General features: G+C 38.8%; 2 protein-coding genes across 5 annotated transcripts in view; both read left to right on the top strand.

Annotated features, from left to right (window-relative positions):
* Window positions 1–826: 826 nt before the first annotated feature.
* dsn1 (DSN1 component of MIS12 kinetochore complex) lies at window positions 827–3,925 on the top strand. The gene is made up of 11 exons (XM_026164675.1): window positions 827–925; window positions 1,175–1,211; window positions 1,291–1,564; window positions 1,687–1,760; window positions 2,047–2,119; window positions 2,212–2,293; window positions 2,417–2,473; window positions 2,581–2,652; window positions 2,761–2,908; window positions 3,250–3,337; window positions 3,442–3,925. Exons 1-11 carry the CDS (start codon window positions 891–893, stop codon window positions 3,522–3,524), a joined length of 1,023 nt encoding a protein of 340 aa, XP_026020460.1. The 5' UTR covers window positions 827–890; the 3' UTR covers window positions 3,525–3,925.
* Window positions 3,926–6,146: 2,221 nt separating this feature from the next.
* Window positions 6,147–19,552, top strand: part of pbx4 (pre-B-cell leukemia transcription factor 4) — a 28,421-nt gene continuing 15,015 nt past the window's right edge. For 2 of the 4 annotated variants that reach the window (XM_026164668.1, XM_026164670.1), the window contains exons 1-3: window positions 6,147–7,099; window positions 9,185–9,298; window positions 10,799–10,872. In XM_026164668.1, coding sequence (XP_026020453.1) covers window positions 6,915–7,099; window positions 9,185–9,298; window positions 10,799–10,872 — 373 coding nt within the window. In that variant the 5' untranslated portion in view covers window positions 6,147–6,914. The remainder of the gene's footprint in view (window positions 7,100–9,184; window positions 9,299–10,798; window positions 10,873–19,552) is intronic. The other 2 variants (XM_026164669.1, XM_026164671.1) reach the window with 2 other exon arrangements.

Genomic DNA, 19,552 nt, shown 5'->3' with positions numbered 1-19,552 from the left:
GGGTAAGTGTTTGTGCATGATTGGACAAAGGGAGCACATGAATGACAAGATCTGTGCAATAGAGGTGGTTGCAATATTAATCACTTATACTCCAGTTTAAGTAGGTGGCTTCTGAAATAGAGGAGAATTTTTGGCGTAAATGTCCCAGCAAGAGCTGATTGTCATCCATAGTTATTACTTAACAAAATGAAATGTACTACAGAGTGCTTTTGACAAATAACAAGGGTTTAACTTAAAACTAAAATTGCCAGCAGTCAGGAAATGCCATAAAGGAGATTAAGCAAAAGGCCTAAAATTCAGAGGTCACAAAACACCAGAAAATCATCAGATAATCCAAAAGAAATTCAACCAGGTTTTACAAAAAAGACCAGGTATGGAGCTGATCATTTACATTGGGCAACCCCAGTAGGTCGAGCTTGATCCAAGGAGGTGTCAGAACTTTTATCCTGAATTTCTACATGTCATTACAATATAGGCATATTGTGGAGCCACATATTTTACTTCACTGTGATATTCAATATGTAAAATAAAAAAGAAAGAAAAAGTGACACAACTCTTTGGGAATATGCAAACTACATGTCCTGTGTCTTGTGTTCTACACACAGCCTTTGTACATCCCGTGCACCACACGGCTCCTAATAACCTTACAAAGTTAAACACTTTTCCCGAAAACCATCATATCTCTATTCAAAAGTCAATGTCTGTAACTACACTGAAAGTAAAGGTGGACTGCTTTGTCAACTATGTTTAAATGCTTCGAGGGCATTCGCTATGTTGGCCGCGATCTCGTTTGTATATGTTAATGCAAAACTACATTTCCCATGCTGCTTAGTTCCCTGGAGGGGTGTGGTTTTTTGGGCGCGCTGGGTGAACAACTATTTGAAAGAAAAATGGCGGAAAAGGATTTGGAAGTTGGTCAAGACGGGTACGTATCTTGGTTTATAAAGCCAAACGCAAGCAGTTTATTATAAACAGGAGTTGATGAATTAAGTATTTTTTCTTAAAGGCTTATGGCTGACAGAGGTTTGTTGAACGAAAATCACTGTAGTTTGCCGTTGCTTAGCAAAGTAAAGTTTTCAGCGATACGTAATAGTATTTTTTTTATCCAAATGTATATTATTAATATTTTTGCATATGTGTCGTTGTCTTTTAAATTCGCAAAATATTCTTACAGTTGCGGAAGTGTCGCCTTAGCTGACAGCCAGAGTGAGGTAAGGCATTTTAACTTACATTTAAGCTAACAACGTCACTCGTGCTAAATATAATGTTTTTCAACCTGTGTTTACCAAGGCCAACCCAGGGAAACAGTCTTCGAAAAGATGCTCTCCCACAAGTCCCGGTACATCTCCCCCACCCAAGTCTCCCCGTACCGACATGATATCACCCACAACAGAGACGCCAGATGTGGCAAAAGGGCAACCAGACATAGACGTCCAAGAGGTTCAGCCAGAAAATAGTGATGAGCATACAGGGTCCTCTGTGAGCCCCACTGCACACAGGAAATCCTGGAGGAGGTTTACTATAAGCCGAAGATCTCTCCCTGCCCTTCCCAATCCATATCAGGGTGAGATGTGAGGCTTTATGCCCATTGTAAAGTATGGTCATGGAGTGTTTTTTTTTCTTCTTCTTCTTCCTCTTCATTTTTTCCCCCTGCAATATAAACATTTATCTATGTGTTTACGACAGCTTTGTGTGGAAACATAAGCACATCCTTATCACACCATGAGAGGATCGTGAAATTAATGGAGGCCTCGATGAAGGTATGATCTTAAGAACATTAGCTATAACAAACTGAAAATTTAAATAACTAGGGGCAATGTTATACTGTTCATCTCACTGCTAAAGCTTGTGTGTGTGCTTTTAAACGTACCGCACATTTAGAAAATTGACTGAATAAATGGAGAAATAAAGCCATTTGTGTAAAATCATTCAGCTACAATCACAGTTAACTGGAAAGATCTTGGTTGCATTACTTTAGTGGAGCACATGTAGTGAATTGTCAAGATTCCTCAAGGTTATCCACCTAATCATCTGTTTTATCCCTAGTTGGCAATAGGAAGAACTCAAAATCAGCTTCAGTCAGTGCCAAATGCCTCATTGGAGACTTTTCAAAAACAAGGTTGGTGTTCATTTGATATACATTGGATTTGAGGCTCTTTATTGTATGATACAGAAATATTCTGTCTATTTTCCTGGCCTTTCTTTGCATAGTTGAGCACATCCAGAAAGAGTGGGGTTGCCTGGCCGATACATTACATAATGAAACACATCAACAACCTTCTAGTGCAGCCAGGTATTGTAGTTGTAATTTATGTATCCAGTAATTCACATGGATTATAATTTTTTTATTTTTTCCATACTTACTGATTATTTTCTAGTGGTTTTTTTTTTTTTTTTTGCTTCTGTTTGCTTTTAGATCTAGTAACCCCGCAGTGCAAAAAGCCATGGAAAAATACCAAAGAGCCATTAACAGGCATGTTGTTCTTTATGCCCTTATAGCCATTTAAAGAAATTACCAGTCAGCCACATGGTATTCATTAAAGCAACATAAATTTTTTTCAACTAACTCTTGTGTTTTAGGCTTCAGGCTGAAAGCGAATCTTGGGAGACACTGCTGAACAAACACAGAAACAAAGCAAAGGAACTGGAAATGTGAATATATTTGTTCTTATTGAAGAATTACTATATCACTGACTCATTAATGTTCCATTATTGTCTTCTCAAAACTTTCTTGGTAATCTGCTCCTTTATTCATTTCAGGAAGGTGGAGAATGGCCAGGAGACGGGTGTATCGCTAGAGTCTACATCAGTGGCCCAGTCCTCACAGCACCTTTTCATACAGAGTAAACCTGACTACCAGGCTGTCCTGTGTAAACAACAACCCCTACTTCACACCATGTCCATGATTGTATGTTGGATTATTTTTATTTTTTTTTATTTTTTTTAAATCATCATCACTAGAAAACTTGAAAGCAATGTGAGCTACACATCCTTGATTAACCAGAGTACATGTGCTGGCTTTTGGGCACTTAACATCTAAGTTACAAACTTTAACTCTTATTGCTGCTTATATTTTAGTGTGAGTTTAGTGTGATTATTTGTGATTATTTTAAGAGCATATACATGAACAGTCAAATAGGAAGAGGATCAAATCAAATAAAAACGCCTTAACTTCAGAACTATATTCATCTGTTTTGCAAATGCTATGCAATGAGGTTTTGTTTTTTTCTTCTTCTTCTTTGCCTTTAGATGGACACACAATGTAAGATGGTTAGAGAGCTTCTGTCTATCAAAACACACTCTCAGTTATTGGTGAAAGAAACTAGTGGCCGGCTGGGTAATAGTTTTGTCATTATTTTTTTTTTTAGCATGCAACTGTTTAGGCATATTAGACAAGGGTTTAATGAACTGACTGACCAATATGATTTCTTTTTCTACCAGCGGCAAAGGCTGGATTTCAGGATCTTTCATCTGACGTGCTCAGGAATCTTATGACAGCACCTTTATCCTCTGCAACTTCATAAGGAAGGAAATCATTAGCAGTCTGGCTTCTGGTGGACCATGGCTTTGTTTGGCTTATATAGTATGCTTGTATGTGTCTCTGTTAATTTGACCAGTATGTGATTTTTCTTGATTTGATGTCTTGTTTCATGACAAAGTCAACTCTAATGTTTTCCAAGTCAAATAAGGCTGTTTCAGTCAGAAGTAGAAATGGTGATGGGCGTTGTTCAGGTAATGCTTGTGCTTGACCAGCAGATGGCAGTAGCTGGCTATATAAAGTTGTGATAAGCTTGGTAAATCGCCAGCGCGGTTTTTACGTCAAGGTTTAATTAAGTACTTCTCACCTGTAAAAACCGGTGACTGCTAAGACTGTCAGATAATAAAAAGTTGTTTGTGAAAGATTGTCACAATCCTGCAAAATAAAGGTTACTGCTTGTTCATCAATTTAAAAAAAAAAACAACTGCAAGAAATCCCCACATCCAGGAGCTGATGACCTGTCTGAGGTGATTTGTATCAAAGTCAAAAACTAATATTGTATTTATTGAGTGAAGAGTAATGGCGTGCATTTGATGTGACAGCTTTTGAAGTGGTTTGACTATTACTATACTATAATTATTCTCACCAATGATAACCGAAAGAATTTGGTAAGTACACATGGTCAGTATAGTATAAATGATGTCAGTAAACTATGCAGAAATGAAATACGTTAGCAGCTTGAATTGACTTGTACTACTGGAAAACCGCAAGCGATTGAATACAGGTGGATTTTCATTTGGGATTATTCAGGGTTCATATGCTCATCCTCAGTCACATTTGCTCTCCTTTCGGTGCCGCATCTATTTCACTTCATCAGTGTCCCCTGACCATTCAGGAGGAGGCCCCTCCCCCACAGTGACTCACCCCCATCTCTTGCGTTTGGCTTGGTCACTGATGCAGAACGAAGCTTTGACATTGTACCAGTCAGTCAAAGCTTTGTTCGCTGTCTCTCCGATGTCTTGGACTCATTTACTCATTAATGTTCATGCTTAATTTGCTTCTCTGATGACTACAGCAAGAAATCCCACCGCCCCCCTTTTGCCAGCATTAAATAAGAGTAAATTACTTCCTCTGCTTTGCAGTTGTGATCTCAAACATGGAGTATGGTGAATTTTCCATCTAAATGTATTCAGGAGAGTGATGCTTGTCCCTGTGCTCTCTAGCATAGGAACAAGCAAAGAGAAGACAAGTGGGGTTGTGACCGTGAGAGCTGTGAGTAAGGGAGGACGGTGCACAGCAGGAGAGATCGATTCTTATTTAGATGAAAATGAGGCTTGATGCTTGTGGGGTGAGAGGAGGGCAGCTTTAGCATCCAAATGAATAGAAGTTTCACAGAAATGATCCTTAAATGAATCACCAACAATAAAACAACCAAAGTTTACAGAGCCAATGACAGCCTTTTTACTGTCAAGGGAGGTCTCTTGACAGTGACGGAAAATGACTTTAGGGGCCAGTTACTTAAAATTGTATGATACACTGCTGCTTTAAAAAACAAAAGAAACTTCAATAACTGGCATGTTAGAAGCGTTTGATTTTGGTGCAATGTCTATTTAAATAATAGGTACTTTAGAGTGTCTTCTTCTACAGGCTTCCTTCTTGTTCTTAGACTATTATTAGAAGCGACAAGAAAAAGTTCATTAACCCGTTTTATATTTGTTATGTAGTTTAAACCCAAATGTTTATATGGTTAGAGGTGTGGTTGTATCAAAAAGAAAAAGACAACTTTGTAAGAACTGCACTGTGTACAGCCACTGTGTATAACACCTGAACCATGACTTGTACCGCCTGCACATGCAAAGACCAATTACTGTGTAGGTTTACTGTATATTCTATTCTTGTTGTCTCTAACTTTAGATTGATTAGCTACAGATTGTAGTGGATGGATGGTTGGAGAGTCAGCATAAACCACTGCCAGTTTGCTCTATACTCCCTCATGTACACCCATCATCTCTTCTCAGTATAGCAAGGCTGGGTGCAACTCTCCTCCACATCCATTCAGTCAGCCATTCGTCTTGGAAAGCTGTCTCTCTGATCTGAGTGATAAACTACAGCAGAATTGCCCAGTTTGCAAAAAACAAGGACACTTGTTTTCAATCTGCTGTCAACATTTTCATACTGAAAACTGATGGGTTGTTTCATTCATAGGGGGTTCGGGACAGGCGATATTTTAAGCCTGGGCTGTTCTGCTTTGGGATTTAATATTGCAAGTGAAATTGGCATATATATGCGTACATAAAGTTAATTGACTTTTAGGTACACCTTAATACAGTGTGTGACACCACACACGAGGAACAAATCATTCCTTTAATACACTTAACTTACTCATGGGCAAGAATAGACTGTGGCTTTTTAGTAGCATGCACCAGCATACTTTGCACTTGGTCCAACAAATATAACATGGCACAGTCACTGAGGCGGTAACACCTTATTTATTTGTTTTATTTACAGTGTTTGTTTTCATATATATATATATACATCACTATCCCCATCCCTGACATTTAAATGTGCATGATTTTACCCGATATCAGTGAGGGAGAAAAAAAAAGCTTTAACCAATTACAATAGAACAAGCAGTTCTGGTGACGTAAGGGGCTATCAATTTGTAAAGGTCGTGCACGAGATGAGCTTGGTCACCTGAAGGAATAATCCAGTTCTAGTATCTGGAAGCATGTGCTTTAAATGTAATGTGGCAGTGTAGTGAGGTTATCTATATCATTAGCTTTCGTTCCTGTTGTACTATATGGGCTGCTAATGGACCCACCCGCTAGCTCGCACTCTGTGGTGCTATGAGTTTAATGGTCAAGGCGACTCACACCACTCGCGCAGATAAGAACATCCCACGTACTCGCGCGACATCAACAACAATGGCAAACCGTAGTCTGTTTTGATAGGAGATTTCGGATTGGAGCTACATGATCTGAAACTCTATTAATCCTGTTTTGTTTTTTCTTGAATTGGTGGATTTTATTTTTAATACCCGCGTGTCCGTCCGTGCTTTTATTTTTTCGCTTTACATTTTTTCCGACAATGTGCGAGACGCTGTTGGCAAGCTCACACAGTCTGTGCATGTGTGTCCCTGCTGCTGCTTTTCTGCTGGGCTACAGCTACTAACCTAGCTGCTTTTCAGTCGGTGGTTAGCTAACTTTAGCCTGGCCGCGTTTATTGACTGGAGGGGGGGGAAAGACAAACGAATGTAAAGCGTATTTGTATAGTCTGTTTTATGACAACAGTCCCCAATTATTTGCTGATCGTCACTGTCGGTACCGTAAGCGGTGTTGTATGATTTGTCGTAGAAAATACTTTGCTGGCTAGCTAATAGGCTAGCTATTTGTGTGTATTCTTCGACGGAGGAAAACGGCGAGTTTCCTTTGAAAGTATGGATGACCAGACCAGGATGATGACGGGTCTCACCGGACTAGGTGGACTAGCACAAGCCGATGTTGGTGACCCAGACTCGGTCAGAAAACAACAGTCCCTCGGTCAGCCTCAACAAGACATAGGGGATATCCTACAGCAAATAATGGCCATCACTGACGAAAGCCTGGACGAAGCACAGGCCAGGTAAGACAACCGAAGAGCCATTTTCCACACATGATAGCTAAGCTAAAGTGAGTTGTATGTCTTCGTTTTTAGGTTCATTTGTTTGTGTGAAACATTCACGTAAGGTAATGCGTAATTGCAACATTAATGCAACTTCACGTTACAGTGTATTTTGCAGCTAAAGCAGTAACGTTAAAGTACATTTAGAATATCTCTCGAATAGTCTCATTACAGTGTTGTAGTTTGTTAGAAGCTCTTTGTTACTTCAGATTGGCTTTTTTGTTTTGTTTTTTCAAACTGTAGTTTGTATACATGCCCATATGGTTAAAATAACGTTAGGGGGCTATCGTTAATCTTAACTGGGTAATCAATGAAGTATCAGATTTAAGAACTACCCCATTTCTGGGTCAGTCGTTGCCGTTTAAAACGCACACATAGACACTTTGGTGCAGCCTTACCTGTACTTTCGTTGTATGGAAAAATTGTTTTAAAATAACTTGAAATATACTTTGTAATAACTTTATATGTTTATATATAAAAACCCTCTGCCCACTGCATCTTAGGAAAATTTATGAATCGATGGCGCAGAATTATCAAAAGTAAAAATGGTTTTTAAGATGGTGGATTTTTTGCAAGTTGCCATAGTTAAGTGTAATTATGTCTTCTGGTTATGATGCCAAATCTTTTGTGCATTTTAAACATTACTATTCTAAATTAGGTTAGAATAATTATCAGTATGTATCTGAAATGTTGTTTACATCAAATTAGTGTCAGTAAAATTGGGTATTGAAGTGCAAATGAGTGGATAAATTAAGGTAAAGGATTAGTCAATTTTACAGACTAGCCAAGTGCCGTCTGTGACAGCAATTACTCATTGAAATGATGCATCAAATGATGTTTGTGTTAGAGGTATCTTTTTAAGCATGATTCCTATAGAAATGGTGCGTTGCACTGAGTGACTGACCCACACTCATTTGCCATGTGGCTTGAGGAGCACAAGGTCAGTTTCAAAAGAAGCGTCAGTATTTCAACAATAGGCAATCGTCCACTGCAACACTGTGGCCACAGTGTGATGTGTCATTAGCTAGTGATTTTCCACCCAACATTTGACCACCTGGTTCTCTTAATTAATTCACTCCTCTTTCACTCCCTCCCTCCCTGGTGTTCATCCTTTTCATTGTGTGCTGGGTGCAATCAATTCTCCTATAATGTGTACGCGAGTGCAGCTGTCCGCAAATCGAGTTTCTATTAATGAGATGGTGGTGAGGGGGAGGGATGATGCTGTACTGGCAGCCTATGATCATTGGGATATTACCTTTCTTCACTAAAAGTTTGAAGACTTAATTGGGCTTCACTTCATTAATTCAAACATTTTTACATTCGTTTTTCCTTTTTAAGGTTAAATTTTTTTCCCTTCCTACTTTGTTTCTTCAACTTAGAATTTTTGTTGAAATTTTAAAAAGGTTGAGTCGTTTTCTGTAAGATAATGTCTAAAATGAGTATTTGTATTTAAAAAGCCAAATATAGTTTTGGAAATCATGTAACACAATTATTTTGAGGTGTTAACAGGGTTTTCTGAAAAATAAATTAAAGGTGTGGCTGCTTGCGGAAGTGCCAGAGGTGTCCCTGCCTGTGTGCTTGTATTGATCTAAACTCCTGCTAATAACAGTCTGGCGTTTCTGAGGATAAAACACCTTCAGAACCGTATGCTCAACATTAACTGACAGTCTTGCTTGCAGTTAGTCTGTATTTGTTTGGCTGTTTTCTATTTTACATCTCACGTAACAGACTAAATCATAATCAGATTCAGGCTAACACAGACCATGTTGATACACATAGATTTGTTAATACAGAGCAGATGCCATGGCTGTTATCAACATAATTCTTAACTTTGAAAAAGTTTGCCGCCCACACATCTATCATTCCTTCAGTTATGATCCACTAATTACTGAGGGGGCTCGCATGTGATCATGACGTCCCTGTCATGCAGGGTGGCAGTGTGTTGGGATGGGGAGTGGCCAGGGCAGTGCAAGAACTCGGTGTTGCAGAGTACACTTCCTGCGCACCATCCACCCTCATCCTCTCACCCTGTCGCCATATGTTCAGATACTGGCCAGAGGAATCGCCGGCGCATTGGGGTGGATCAGACGACCCCACAGAGGGAGGGAGAGCAGGGGGGGGCATGGCAGGGGGTGGCCTGCCACTCAACTTCCAGCACAGGTCAGTACAGGACCGCATGAGCACCCCCTTCTCCCCCTCGTGCTCATACCCACCATGCTGAAGGCAGCCCTCCCCCCAACTCAAATCCAGCAGTGACTGAATTGGTGGATAAAATTACACATTTAGTGCTAGACACATACCTTACACATATAACAGCTTGCACAGTGGGTGCACTATTTTCTAGTCCCCTCATTAATACTGCAGTGAAGATTCACAACTGGAATTGGTGTTGAGGTCAGGTGTAGCCAAATCATATTCATATGTGGTTGTTTTGAATGTGTCATCAGTGATGTTGTATGGAAAGAAATGCTTTATTTCTTTATTATAAGGAGGATCATAATTCATTCTCATTATTAACAGACTTCATGTTGACTTTGCTGTTTATCACCTAAATTAACTGTATATTGCTCATGTAATTGCATATCAACATTGTTGCTATTTAAACCCATTTTTACTATAAATGGTAACTGTGGTGATTTGTGAAACTCCCCATTGAGCACATCCAAATGGATTTATTAATTTATAGGTCAAATCTTTAAAAATACACAGGGTGCACAAATTTACAGCCATTATTCCAAGATAATTAAATATTGCAAGAGCACTGAGGGGGGCATTAAGAACACCTCCATGACCATCTCAACTTTATTAACAGGGCACAGTAGTCTATTGCATGCTTACTGTAATTAACATGTTTTTGTTAATTACAGATGCGTGGGGAAAAGAATACAAACTTTTGAACTATAGCTCCATATTCGCTCAGCAACTAACAGACTCACTCTTTCTGTACACTAATTGTACACTGCCAGTAAAAGAGTTTAGATATGAAACAATGGTGTAAAGTCATTTAGGGTCGTAGTAGGATCAGGGCTTTTCTCCATCCTTGCAGTTTTTAATGAGCTGTATGGGTGTGTGTGTGGGTGCATGGATGTTTTTTGGCAGGAAATTCTGTTGCTGAGGTGTTTTGATTATTTGATTACATTGAAGTGTAGAAGTTTTGCCTTATCTCATTTAATTGCCGTTAGCCTGTCTGGCAATAAAGAGAATGCCTTTGATTAAATTAAAATTGCATTTTAATCCTAGTCATCTCTATCAACTCACTGTCTACTATCATGGAACAAGTATTTCTCTAAGAGGAAGAAATTAGATTAGTGTGTATTAACTCTGAAATCTGGTGCTCAGTAATGATGACCTTGAGGTTTGGCATCATTACCTGCCCCATAGTGCAAAGCATTCAAATGACAACATTACTCTTGCTAGTTCGGATTGATGCATCAGGAATGTTTTTTGCACCGACAAATGCATTTGGCTACTGAAAATGCCTTTAAACAATATGACTCTGTCCCGCTGAGTTGCATGGCATTCTTGAAATGCTCTATTCATAATACATACAGCTCCTCTACCTGTTTTATAGAGGAGGACATGGAATGACTTGAGATGGAGGTCTGTTTATTGTAATCCTCCTCGCTCTCTCCCCCTCTTATTCCCTCTTCTCTTTTACAGGAAGCATGCCCTGAACTGTCACAGAATGAAGCCAGCCCTCTTCAGTGTTCTCTGTGAGATCAAAGAGAAGACGGGTAAGTTTCTACTTCACTCCTTACTGTGTTCTCCACTCTGCACAAATTGTAGCAGTGTTGAGATGTAGTGCATCTTTTCCAGATTCCCCAGCACCAAGTTATTGTTATAATGGTGCCATACACAACTGTATTGATAGTATTTATTGTCAGGTATTAAACACACATTGTGTGTGTGTTATGTGTGCTTTAGTGTTGTATGTTCCGGCCTTGTATTTACAGTTTCTTCAACCTATTTTTGGCTACCGTCCAGACTTTGCTCTGACCAGCTGAAACTATTCTTAGTGGATTAGTGCCTTTGAAACTTGAGTCCTGCAGAACCTTTTGCAGAACATGCTAACAACTGTTATCTTACTTATTGGACTGTAACTTGGTTACCACGTTTCATCTGTGGCAACACAGTCACAGTTTTACATTTTGGTAAGTTCCCAGATGATAAACATTTGGGACAAAAAATGGTCTCAGTTGATTTGATGTCAACAATGTTTGTTATATTAAGGCATGGAAAACACCTACAAGTACTACTAGTACAAACCACTATATTGCGTTTAAATAATCAAACCTGTTCCAGATAGAAAGCTTATGCACAGCTGTTCAGAAGCCGGCAGATATGAAAAACTTCACAGGGGTTATTGCTTTACAGTCAAATTGTTATGCCGTTTCAGTACAAAGATTTTCTTCTCTACACCACTATATAAAAACTGCTACACCACACAGTGTAGGGTAATTGTATATTTGGAATAAATTGCTATGCATATAAATGCAGTACTCTTACCCAAACACAACATTAAAAAGCTACTACTGTGACACCATCTTAACAAATAATGCTGACTTTAAAATACACATAATCTGATGCAAATTATTACCTACGTATATGTGTATTCAAAGTAAACACGCTGCTTATTCTCATCTTGTTAGCTATTCCAGTCAGCTATCTGACAGATTTTAGTGTCGTTCAAAGGAGGAGGCCAGGGATGGATGGCAGATTGATGGTTATGTTAGTTTGAATGGTGTGGGTTTTCGAATCTTCTCCCCTTGACTCTCTCTGTCAGTTTCTCTCCCTTCGTGTGTTCTGTATGCTTTTCTCTCTGTCTCTGTCTTTGTGTATCTTTTAACTGTAAGCCTCTGTTGTTCAAATACAATTTGAAAATGCTGCACTGCTGCCTGTTGTGGCCCTCTGTCAATAATGTATTATTGCTCTCCAGTGATTGGAGAAAAGTAAAGGCTAGGCTTGAGTGAGTGGGGCAGGGTACACTGTTTCCCAGGCAACCAGTGGTCTTATTTACCCTAATGCCATTCACTTTGATTTTCACATTTAGTCTCCCTGCAAACTACAGAGAGGGTCTATGAGTACTTGTACAGTAAACTGAGCAGAAAAACAGACCAAGGAATAAGGGTAGGTTAACAATAGATTAATGCTTGAGGTGAATATGGCACCAAAGAGAAATAGAGATCTGTGGCTTTGCCTGTACTCTGCTGGCCATCTGCCACAAAGTGCCCTCCTAACTGCACTGTGTACCTGCTTTGGCATTTCACTGCTACTCAGACCCCCTGTAGGCCCCATTGTCTGCCTCTGGAATGTGAATTGACTTCTCTTCATTGCAGCTTGTGAAAGACTCAGTCAGTAGTCCTTTAGTATCTCCACTGATTTTTCTACAGTGTTTTCTTGCTAACAAACATAGACTTGAGCTGGCACACCCGCATACACACTCTGTCTCCCTTGCACATATACTCGCACACCAAAGAGGGATAAAAGCGAACTCAGTCTTGGGTCTACTCCTACTGCCTCGGTCTTGTCCTCTCCCCCTCCCGCTCTCTGCCTCGCTCCCATTCTTGAAAGAGAAGACTTGCTCTGAACTCGGGGCTTTGATATGGTAATGTAATGGTGGTGGTGGAGGAGGGGAGGTGGGGCATGGGGGATGGGAGGTGAATTCCTTTGAGTGCTGCAGTTGGTTAGATTGTTTTCATTGTAAAGGAAATGTTCTGCGCAAATGCCAGTATCCCCCACCCTCCCACCGCCACCACCCCAAAACACCCCTTATTTTCAACAGTGCATGCGTTGTCCTGAGCTCTCACATTAAACATGACCTCCGTCTGTGTGAAATTTGATTCTTGTTAATACTTTTTTAAAGATACACTTAAAAAAAAGATATTAAAGCACTTGGAAAGAGACTAGAAATTATCAAAGTTGAGAACCAGTGGCTTTGCTTCAACTCAGTTCTGTTCCCCCTTGCTCTCATGGGTATTTGCTTGTAAAAATAGCTCTTGGTGCAATGGGACAGCTTATGCCAAAATCTCTCACAAGCTACTGCAGTTCACTCTCAGAAGTTTTTTTTTTTTTTTTTGTTTTTTTTTTAAATTCAGTTCGGGCATGTTTCAGGCATTTCTCCTCACTTTTATGCATTCCTTGTGCTTTACACATGACAACAGTGAATCTGTCACTCACTCTGTTTTGATAACCTTCTTAAGTCCCTGTTTTTCAAGCATGAACATTCACGTTGTTTATTTTTGGAAATGTTTTAAATGAAAACAAAAATAGAGTTTCAAGTGAAATTTGAGCTGTATAGTTTTTAGGCTTGGAGACAACACAGCGGTATAATGAGCCTCTCCCTCCTCCCACTCACTTGGACAAGTTCACACTCCAACACTTGCCACTCTTGTTGATAAGCTGTCTGATAAACAACTCTGTGGCATAGTGCCATGAGTTAGTTTGCCACCATTTGTAAGAAGCTAACTACCATCCTACCTGGCTAAGACTGAAATTGCTGGCCCCTAATTGTTGGCCCTAATGGATGTGAATCATATGCAAGTATCTATTATCAAATCTTATGGGCCATCAATCCTTTCAGCAACAACAAAAAGGATTTAACATCAAGTTTATTAGCCAGTGTGATGCTAACCTGAGCCGGTTACTCTGGTACGTGCCCAGTTGTGCCAGTATTCAAACAATGCGTTATGGGAACCGGTTAATTGGTGTTTGGCTCTGCCACATTTCCAATCCATTTTCCTGCACATTTAAAAAAACAACAACTTTTTAGTCACTCCATTTTTAGAATAGAGTCTTAATTTTCAGGCATTTTATAACTCATGCCCATGTTTATAATTATTGTTGTTCTTTCCAGAGCTCTTAAGGTATTTAATAAACTGTTAAAGTTGTTCATGCCTTATCTTTTACCTATAACTTATGACACACCAGTGCAGTGTTTGTGCCTCAGTCAGTCATCGGGCGAGAGTCCTTTAATTCATTAATTAAATTATTACCTTCAATTTATTTGCATTATTCAAGGTACTTCTTTGCATTACAATGTCATTTCACAATCCAAATGGACCCACTGACATATTAAGTGAATTATGACCTGTTTGTTGTTGTTGTAAAAACACTGAAACAACACAAGTAAATGTCGCACATAGTTGTTACACGTTTATTTGCCACCGGGCTAAACACCTTATAAACTTGAGAAATCTAACTTTAATTTTAAAAACTTTTTGTTTTGGACCTGGCCATGCATAAAATCTAACAACAGAATGTCACACAGTGGTGTAATCAAGTTGGTAATATTCCCATTATTGTAAAGGAAAATCCCTTTTAGAACCACATGAATGATTTATATGTTTGTATTCTACAGACTGAGTACAGTTCTTCAAAGTCTAGTGAATACCATGCCTCATTAAAGAGACTTAATTATTATTAGTTTTCAGAGAGCCCATTTTTGAACAGCCATAACATTTTATGTGTTGTTAGAAACCTGAGGGAAGCATTTCATTATTTTTTATGAGGAGAAGCATGCATCTTTTAAACTCAAAAGCATTAAGAAGATAAGAAATTGATTGTGACTAAAATGTAATGTAGGTGAAACTACCAAATTTACATTTTCAGTTCTATCATCTGTCCAATCTGAAAAGAGAATAGGTGAACTTCTTTCTCACTTGATCAAAAAAAATCAGTGATTTCTCTTTTAAAAAGTCTGTTTCATAGTTACCTTCACTATGCATTAGTACAGGACTATTAGATGGGCTTTTCAGGAATCTGCTTTGATTTGTGTTGTCCTGCCACTCAATTGTTTTGTTTTTTTCTTTGCCTGGCTCATTTGCAGAAAAGGATGAAAAAAGATAAGGGTGTGTGTTGAGGGGGTGCAGGAGCGATACAGGGAGATTGATGAGGCAGTAAGAGAAGGAGTAATTACTTGGTGTCCATTCCCCAAGCCAGATTGGCAGACGGCTAATATCACACAGACCCCTGGCCCTGACAGACACCCCCACCCCACACGCACATAGCCTAACTCTAACTGGGGAGTCAGAGCTCTCCAACCTTCAGCAGAGGCCTAATGGTGTGCGGGCCAATGGACTTCTCAGTGTATGTTTTCTTTTCTTTTTTTCCCCCCTCTGAAGGCCCTTCTGACAGAGTTGTCACCAGTGGGAGTGGTTTCTCTTTGGTGGAAATGAGAATTTTCTCTAGTGGATGTACCCCTTTTTTCTGGGTTGAGTGTGCTTTGTTGTTTTGTTTTAATAACACAATTTACACATTATGGCCAGAACAGTGGGTTTATTGGAAAAGTTGAGACCATTGGACAACACAGATCAAGCATTTCGCCAAATGCTTTGCTGTTAAGACTACTATGTTTAGTTTGTTTTTGTTTGAAGCGAGATAACCGGTAGAACTGCTGCTGAAACGAAACACTTGTAATTACTTCAATATTGGTAACAGGCCATGCTAGTTCCCAGAATCAGTTTTATGCCAAACAAGGTAACCCATCAGTGTTTGTTGAGGATCATTAACAGGGAAGTCTCCTACCTCTCATCTGCCCTCCCTCTCAGCATGCCTGCGCCTTACTTTTCTTTTAGGGTTTGCTCTTAAAGGAAGCTGGCATCTCTTTAATTAAAGATATGTAAATGTGGTCTCAGCTGGATTGCACTAGTTTGGTGGTGGTGGGGTGGGAGAGTGTCAGAGCCCAGTTCCTAATCCTGACTAATTAACAATTAATTACAATTGATGGGTGCCTTCCACCCCTCTGCAGCAGTGCTCATTGCTGTCCCAGACAGTATGTTTGTATATTTCACACCATGTCATAAATGCAGAGGAGAAATAGAAACATCAGGGCTGGTAGAGGGAGGGGCTATGCGTTCCACCCTAGATTAGCAATATGCATTGGGATGCTGCCTTCATTAGTGTAGCTAGTTATTGTACCACTGTTGGTTAATGTATATTAAAGCCATATTCTGGGAACATGATTGGTATGCGCTTCAGTATCAGGTTGCAATGTAGACTAATCTTTGTGCGTGCAGGTTAACAGACTCAATCCATAGTGCTGTAAAACCCATTGCTATATTCTTATCGTGACCAGCCAAACATATTATAGGTACAGTGGTTTTGTTCCTCACAAGGGTGGAACTTTGAACCTGTTCAGACTAACCATGTAGCCTCACTTCGCTCTAGCACCATCTGACTGTGTCATAATGCTTGTTCACTTGTTATAAATGGGCACTGCTCTTCTGATCTATCGCTTAATTGCCACCTAATTTGCATAACAGTGCAAATTAACGACCTCTCAAATGAGCGTTCATTTTTCACAAAGTCTTTAGGAGCTCCTTAAGAGTCTGTGCTAATGAGCACAGGAGGCAGCTGGCCTGATGAGAGTTGACTGGGGAAAGATCCTAGCAGTGCTATAACAAGCCTCCTGCTTAGGTGCTCTTCGTCATCCTCCTCTTCCTCCTGTGACATTTAGAAAATTTTTCTTCCATGTCTGTCTTTTGTTATGTGCAGAAATGCATTGGACTCAGGATATATTAGAGATGTAATTACAGCTGCTCGCTTGTGCTTAATATGCACTTTAAACATTACAGATTTTAGGTATTGTACCTTATTGCCAATAAAATGTTGTCTAGAAAAACATCTTGTATTATTCATTCCTATAACAGCTCAGTTTGGTTACAAACTGTGCTGGAAGTTTAATTCACGCTTTGTCAGATGACTAGCTGTGAGAAAATACCAGTATACCTACTGCATCTCACAGTCTGCTTGTTTAATGTCTGTGTTATCGGCATAAGCTTAAAGCAGAGATGGAACGCACATCCCTCCCCCTGAAATCATAAATATGTACAATAAACAATGTTTTGTGGTGATAGTTGGGTAACAAACCAGACTGACCTCAAAAATTTCGATTATTTCAGCTGTTCAGCATGCAAACATTTGAAGGACTGAAAATTTATCTCTGGATCTCTAAGCATGACTGCTCTGTTATGCCAAAAGTTGGTGAATAGTTGTAATCTTAGTTAGTTTACATGATTATCGATTGTTTTAACAAAGGGATTCCTTGACCTTTATGCTGGTAGGGAGATGGCCAATTAATAACTCATTTGGACAGTGTTGAAATTGGAGTAAAACATGGAAATCTGGAGACCAAAGCAATTACAGACAACTGTTAATGATTCACAGATTCATCTGTAGAAACCTTGTAGATTTTTTTTTCTTCTTCTAAATAGATCTTTTTGATCTCTTCATAATCATTGGATTTTTGGGTAGGAACTAAAATGTACCAGGAAATGCTTGTGCTTGATTAATAACTCAAAACAAAATGAGTGCATTGTGTTGAAAAGCCAAAAAAGCAATAGTTAGTCCCAATTTTCTTGTCTTCATAGTCGTTGGAAGCCATAACATTGATTACATTCAAATTTGTTACATTGTCCAGCTCTGACAGTTGATATTTCAGATTAAGATATATACAATATAAAAAAATTTTTTTACGCTTGTAATTGTTGTCACGGAAATTAATTTCATTATTTACCTAAAATACAAATATAGATTTTAGAGAAAAAAAAAGCTTTGTTGATCTTTCATTAAGGGACAACACAATTGATATCCTTCAGTGTTTGTGTTGCATTTGTTGTTGTCCTTGTCCAAGCCTCTCTGTTTAGTTAATTAAGGGCTGATTGATGATGTGTTGGACTGAAGTGTTGTTTGCTAAAGGTGTGAATTCTCCAATTCACACCTTCGTAAAACCACAGTGTTTACTTTAAATGCTTACCTCTCAGTGTGTGTTTGTGTCAGTGTGGGGGGCTGTGTGCTACAGGACTCTTGTAAACTACCCAAACAGATGCTGATTAGTGTGAGCTGCTTAAAGTATAAATGGACATATGGATTGGGCTCATTAAAGCCCCATTCAGACATGCACTCCTTTCTATTAATCTGATGGCATCTGAACGTGTCAGTTTCATGTCCGAAGGAGCACCCTGGTCAGTCTGTAAAAGTTGCAATCACAGTTTAGCTAGGGGCTTCTTGCAGAAAGCTTTTTCTTTTTTTTACTTCTTTTAAAATCTAAAAAGATTTTTAAAAATAGATTTTTCATTCCATAAAAACTTAAACTTTGTGCCAGCTGTTAGAGTAACAGAAGAAAACCTGCCATTCATTATTGAAGAAAACCTCATATTATTCTGTATTATATTTCTCACTTCAATGGTTTTAAAATGTAGTTTGTATATCTCTCTCTTTTTTCTTTTTTTTTTCTTTTCTCTTTTCTTATCACCCACACAGAAACATATCTGCGGGTTGCATACACTTAGTTGATTGAACAAACTTAAATCACCATCTCTCTCATTTAAATCTCTTAGTTAAAAAAAACAAAACAATCAGAGTTCAGGTTTAATGTTTGGAAAGCCAGGCCGTACCTGCTAGCATTTACTTATTTTTAATAGCTAAACTTTGGGTTTGAATGGGTGAGGTAAAGAGAGGATTTATACTCCTGTGTAAAATGTGTAGAAAAGTGTAGGTATGTCGCAACTGTAACCTGACTTCACTTCCCTGGAAATGTAACTATACTCACCACGTCCACAGTTTGCACAGGTACAAATACTGGCAATGGCATTGGCCATTTGCCGAGGCTACGCCATAGGCTCTACGTAGCCATCACACCAGGATAAATTAAGTGTAGCAAAACATATTTATACATTGCTGGCAGCACAACAGGTTGTTGTATGCACAGCCTATGTTTTAAAGTTGTTCAGCTTCCTAAAAAACCTGATTGTTTTGGAGACGAATGGTTTTTATTAACATTTTAATGTTTTCACAACTTATATCTAGCTCTTTGTATTAGCTTCAAATGTAGTTAATTCCTTTTACTTAATCAATAATTTGATTTAAATCCAAACAATTCACAATTTGTCAAAGAAGCCAATGGTGTGATGAATTTTGTTAATATGATCAAAAAGCCAAGTGTAAACTTCCAAACAAACTGGTAAGTTCAACTTCAGTATAAAATGCCAAGACTGAAATATTAATTGTAATAATATTGTTGTAAATAAATCAGGTAGAGCACACTTAATTGAGGAGTAGGTTCAGTTTTGGTCAAGTCTGGTTTTCTTTGGTCAAATATAGCTCTAGTTGCATTAAGCATATCCATGTCTTGTCAAAGGCTGTTGTGGGTTTACTTGAATTTAGTTGTGAAGAAATTTGAGGTAAGTGTAACATATGACCTAATGGAAAAAATGCCATCACTCACTCGATTACAGGATTAATCCTGTATCTGAAAAAACTTAAAATTACTGAATAGTACAAAACGTTTCCTTTTTAGAAGAATAACTGAATATTTTTGTGTAAAACTACACTTTTCACTTTTGTTTTTTTATACATCGCCCATTTAGCATAAAACTCAGCAGGGAAGTGATTCATTTTTAATGCTAGTTTTACAGT

The sequence above is a fragment of the Astatotilapia calliptera genome, chromosome 4, assembly GCF_900246225.1.
Source record: "Astatotilapia calliptera chromosome 4, fAstCal1.2, whole genome shotgun sequence".
Taxonomy (NCBI): domain Eukaryota; kingdom Metazoa; phylum Chordata; class Actinopteri; order Cichliformes; family Cichlidae; genus Astatotilapia; species Astatotilapia calliptera.
Note: the sequence above shows the minus strand (reverse complement) of the source record. Positions and strands in the feature narration are given on the sequence as shown.

What these genes read in the sequence shown, in the direction of transcription:
- dsn1 (XM_026164675.1), top strand. Translation starts at nt 891, where the DNA reads ATGGCGGAAAAGGATTTGGAAGTTGGTCAAGACGG. An exon ending in TAGCTGACAGCCAGAGTGAG is followed by an intron (nt 1,212 to 1,290) that starts GTAAGGCATTTT and finishes GTGTTTACCAAG; the next exon opens with GCCAACCCAGGGAAACAGTC. An exon ending in GGAGACTTTTCAAAAACAAG is followed by an intron (nt 2,120 to 2,211) that starts GTTGGTGTTCAT and finishes TTCTTTGCATAG; the next exon opens with TTGAGCACATCCAGAAAGAG.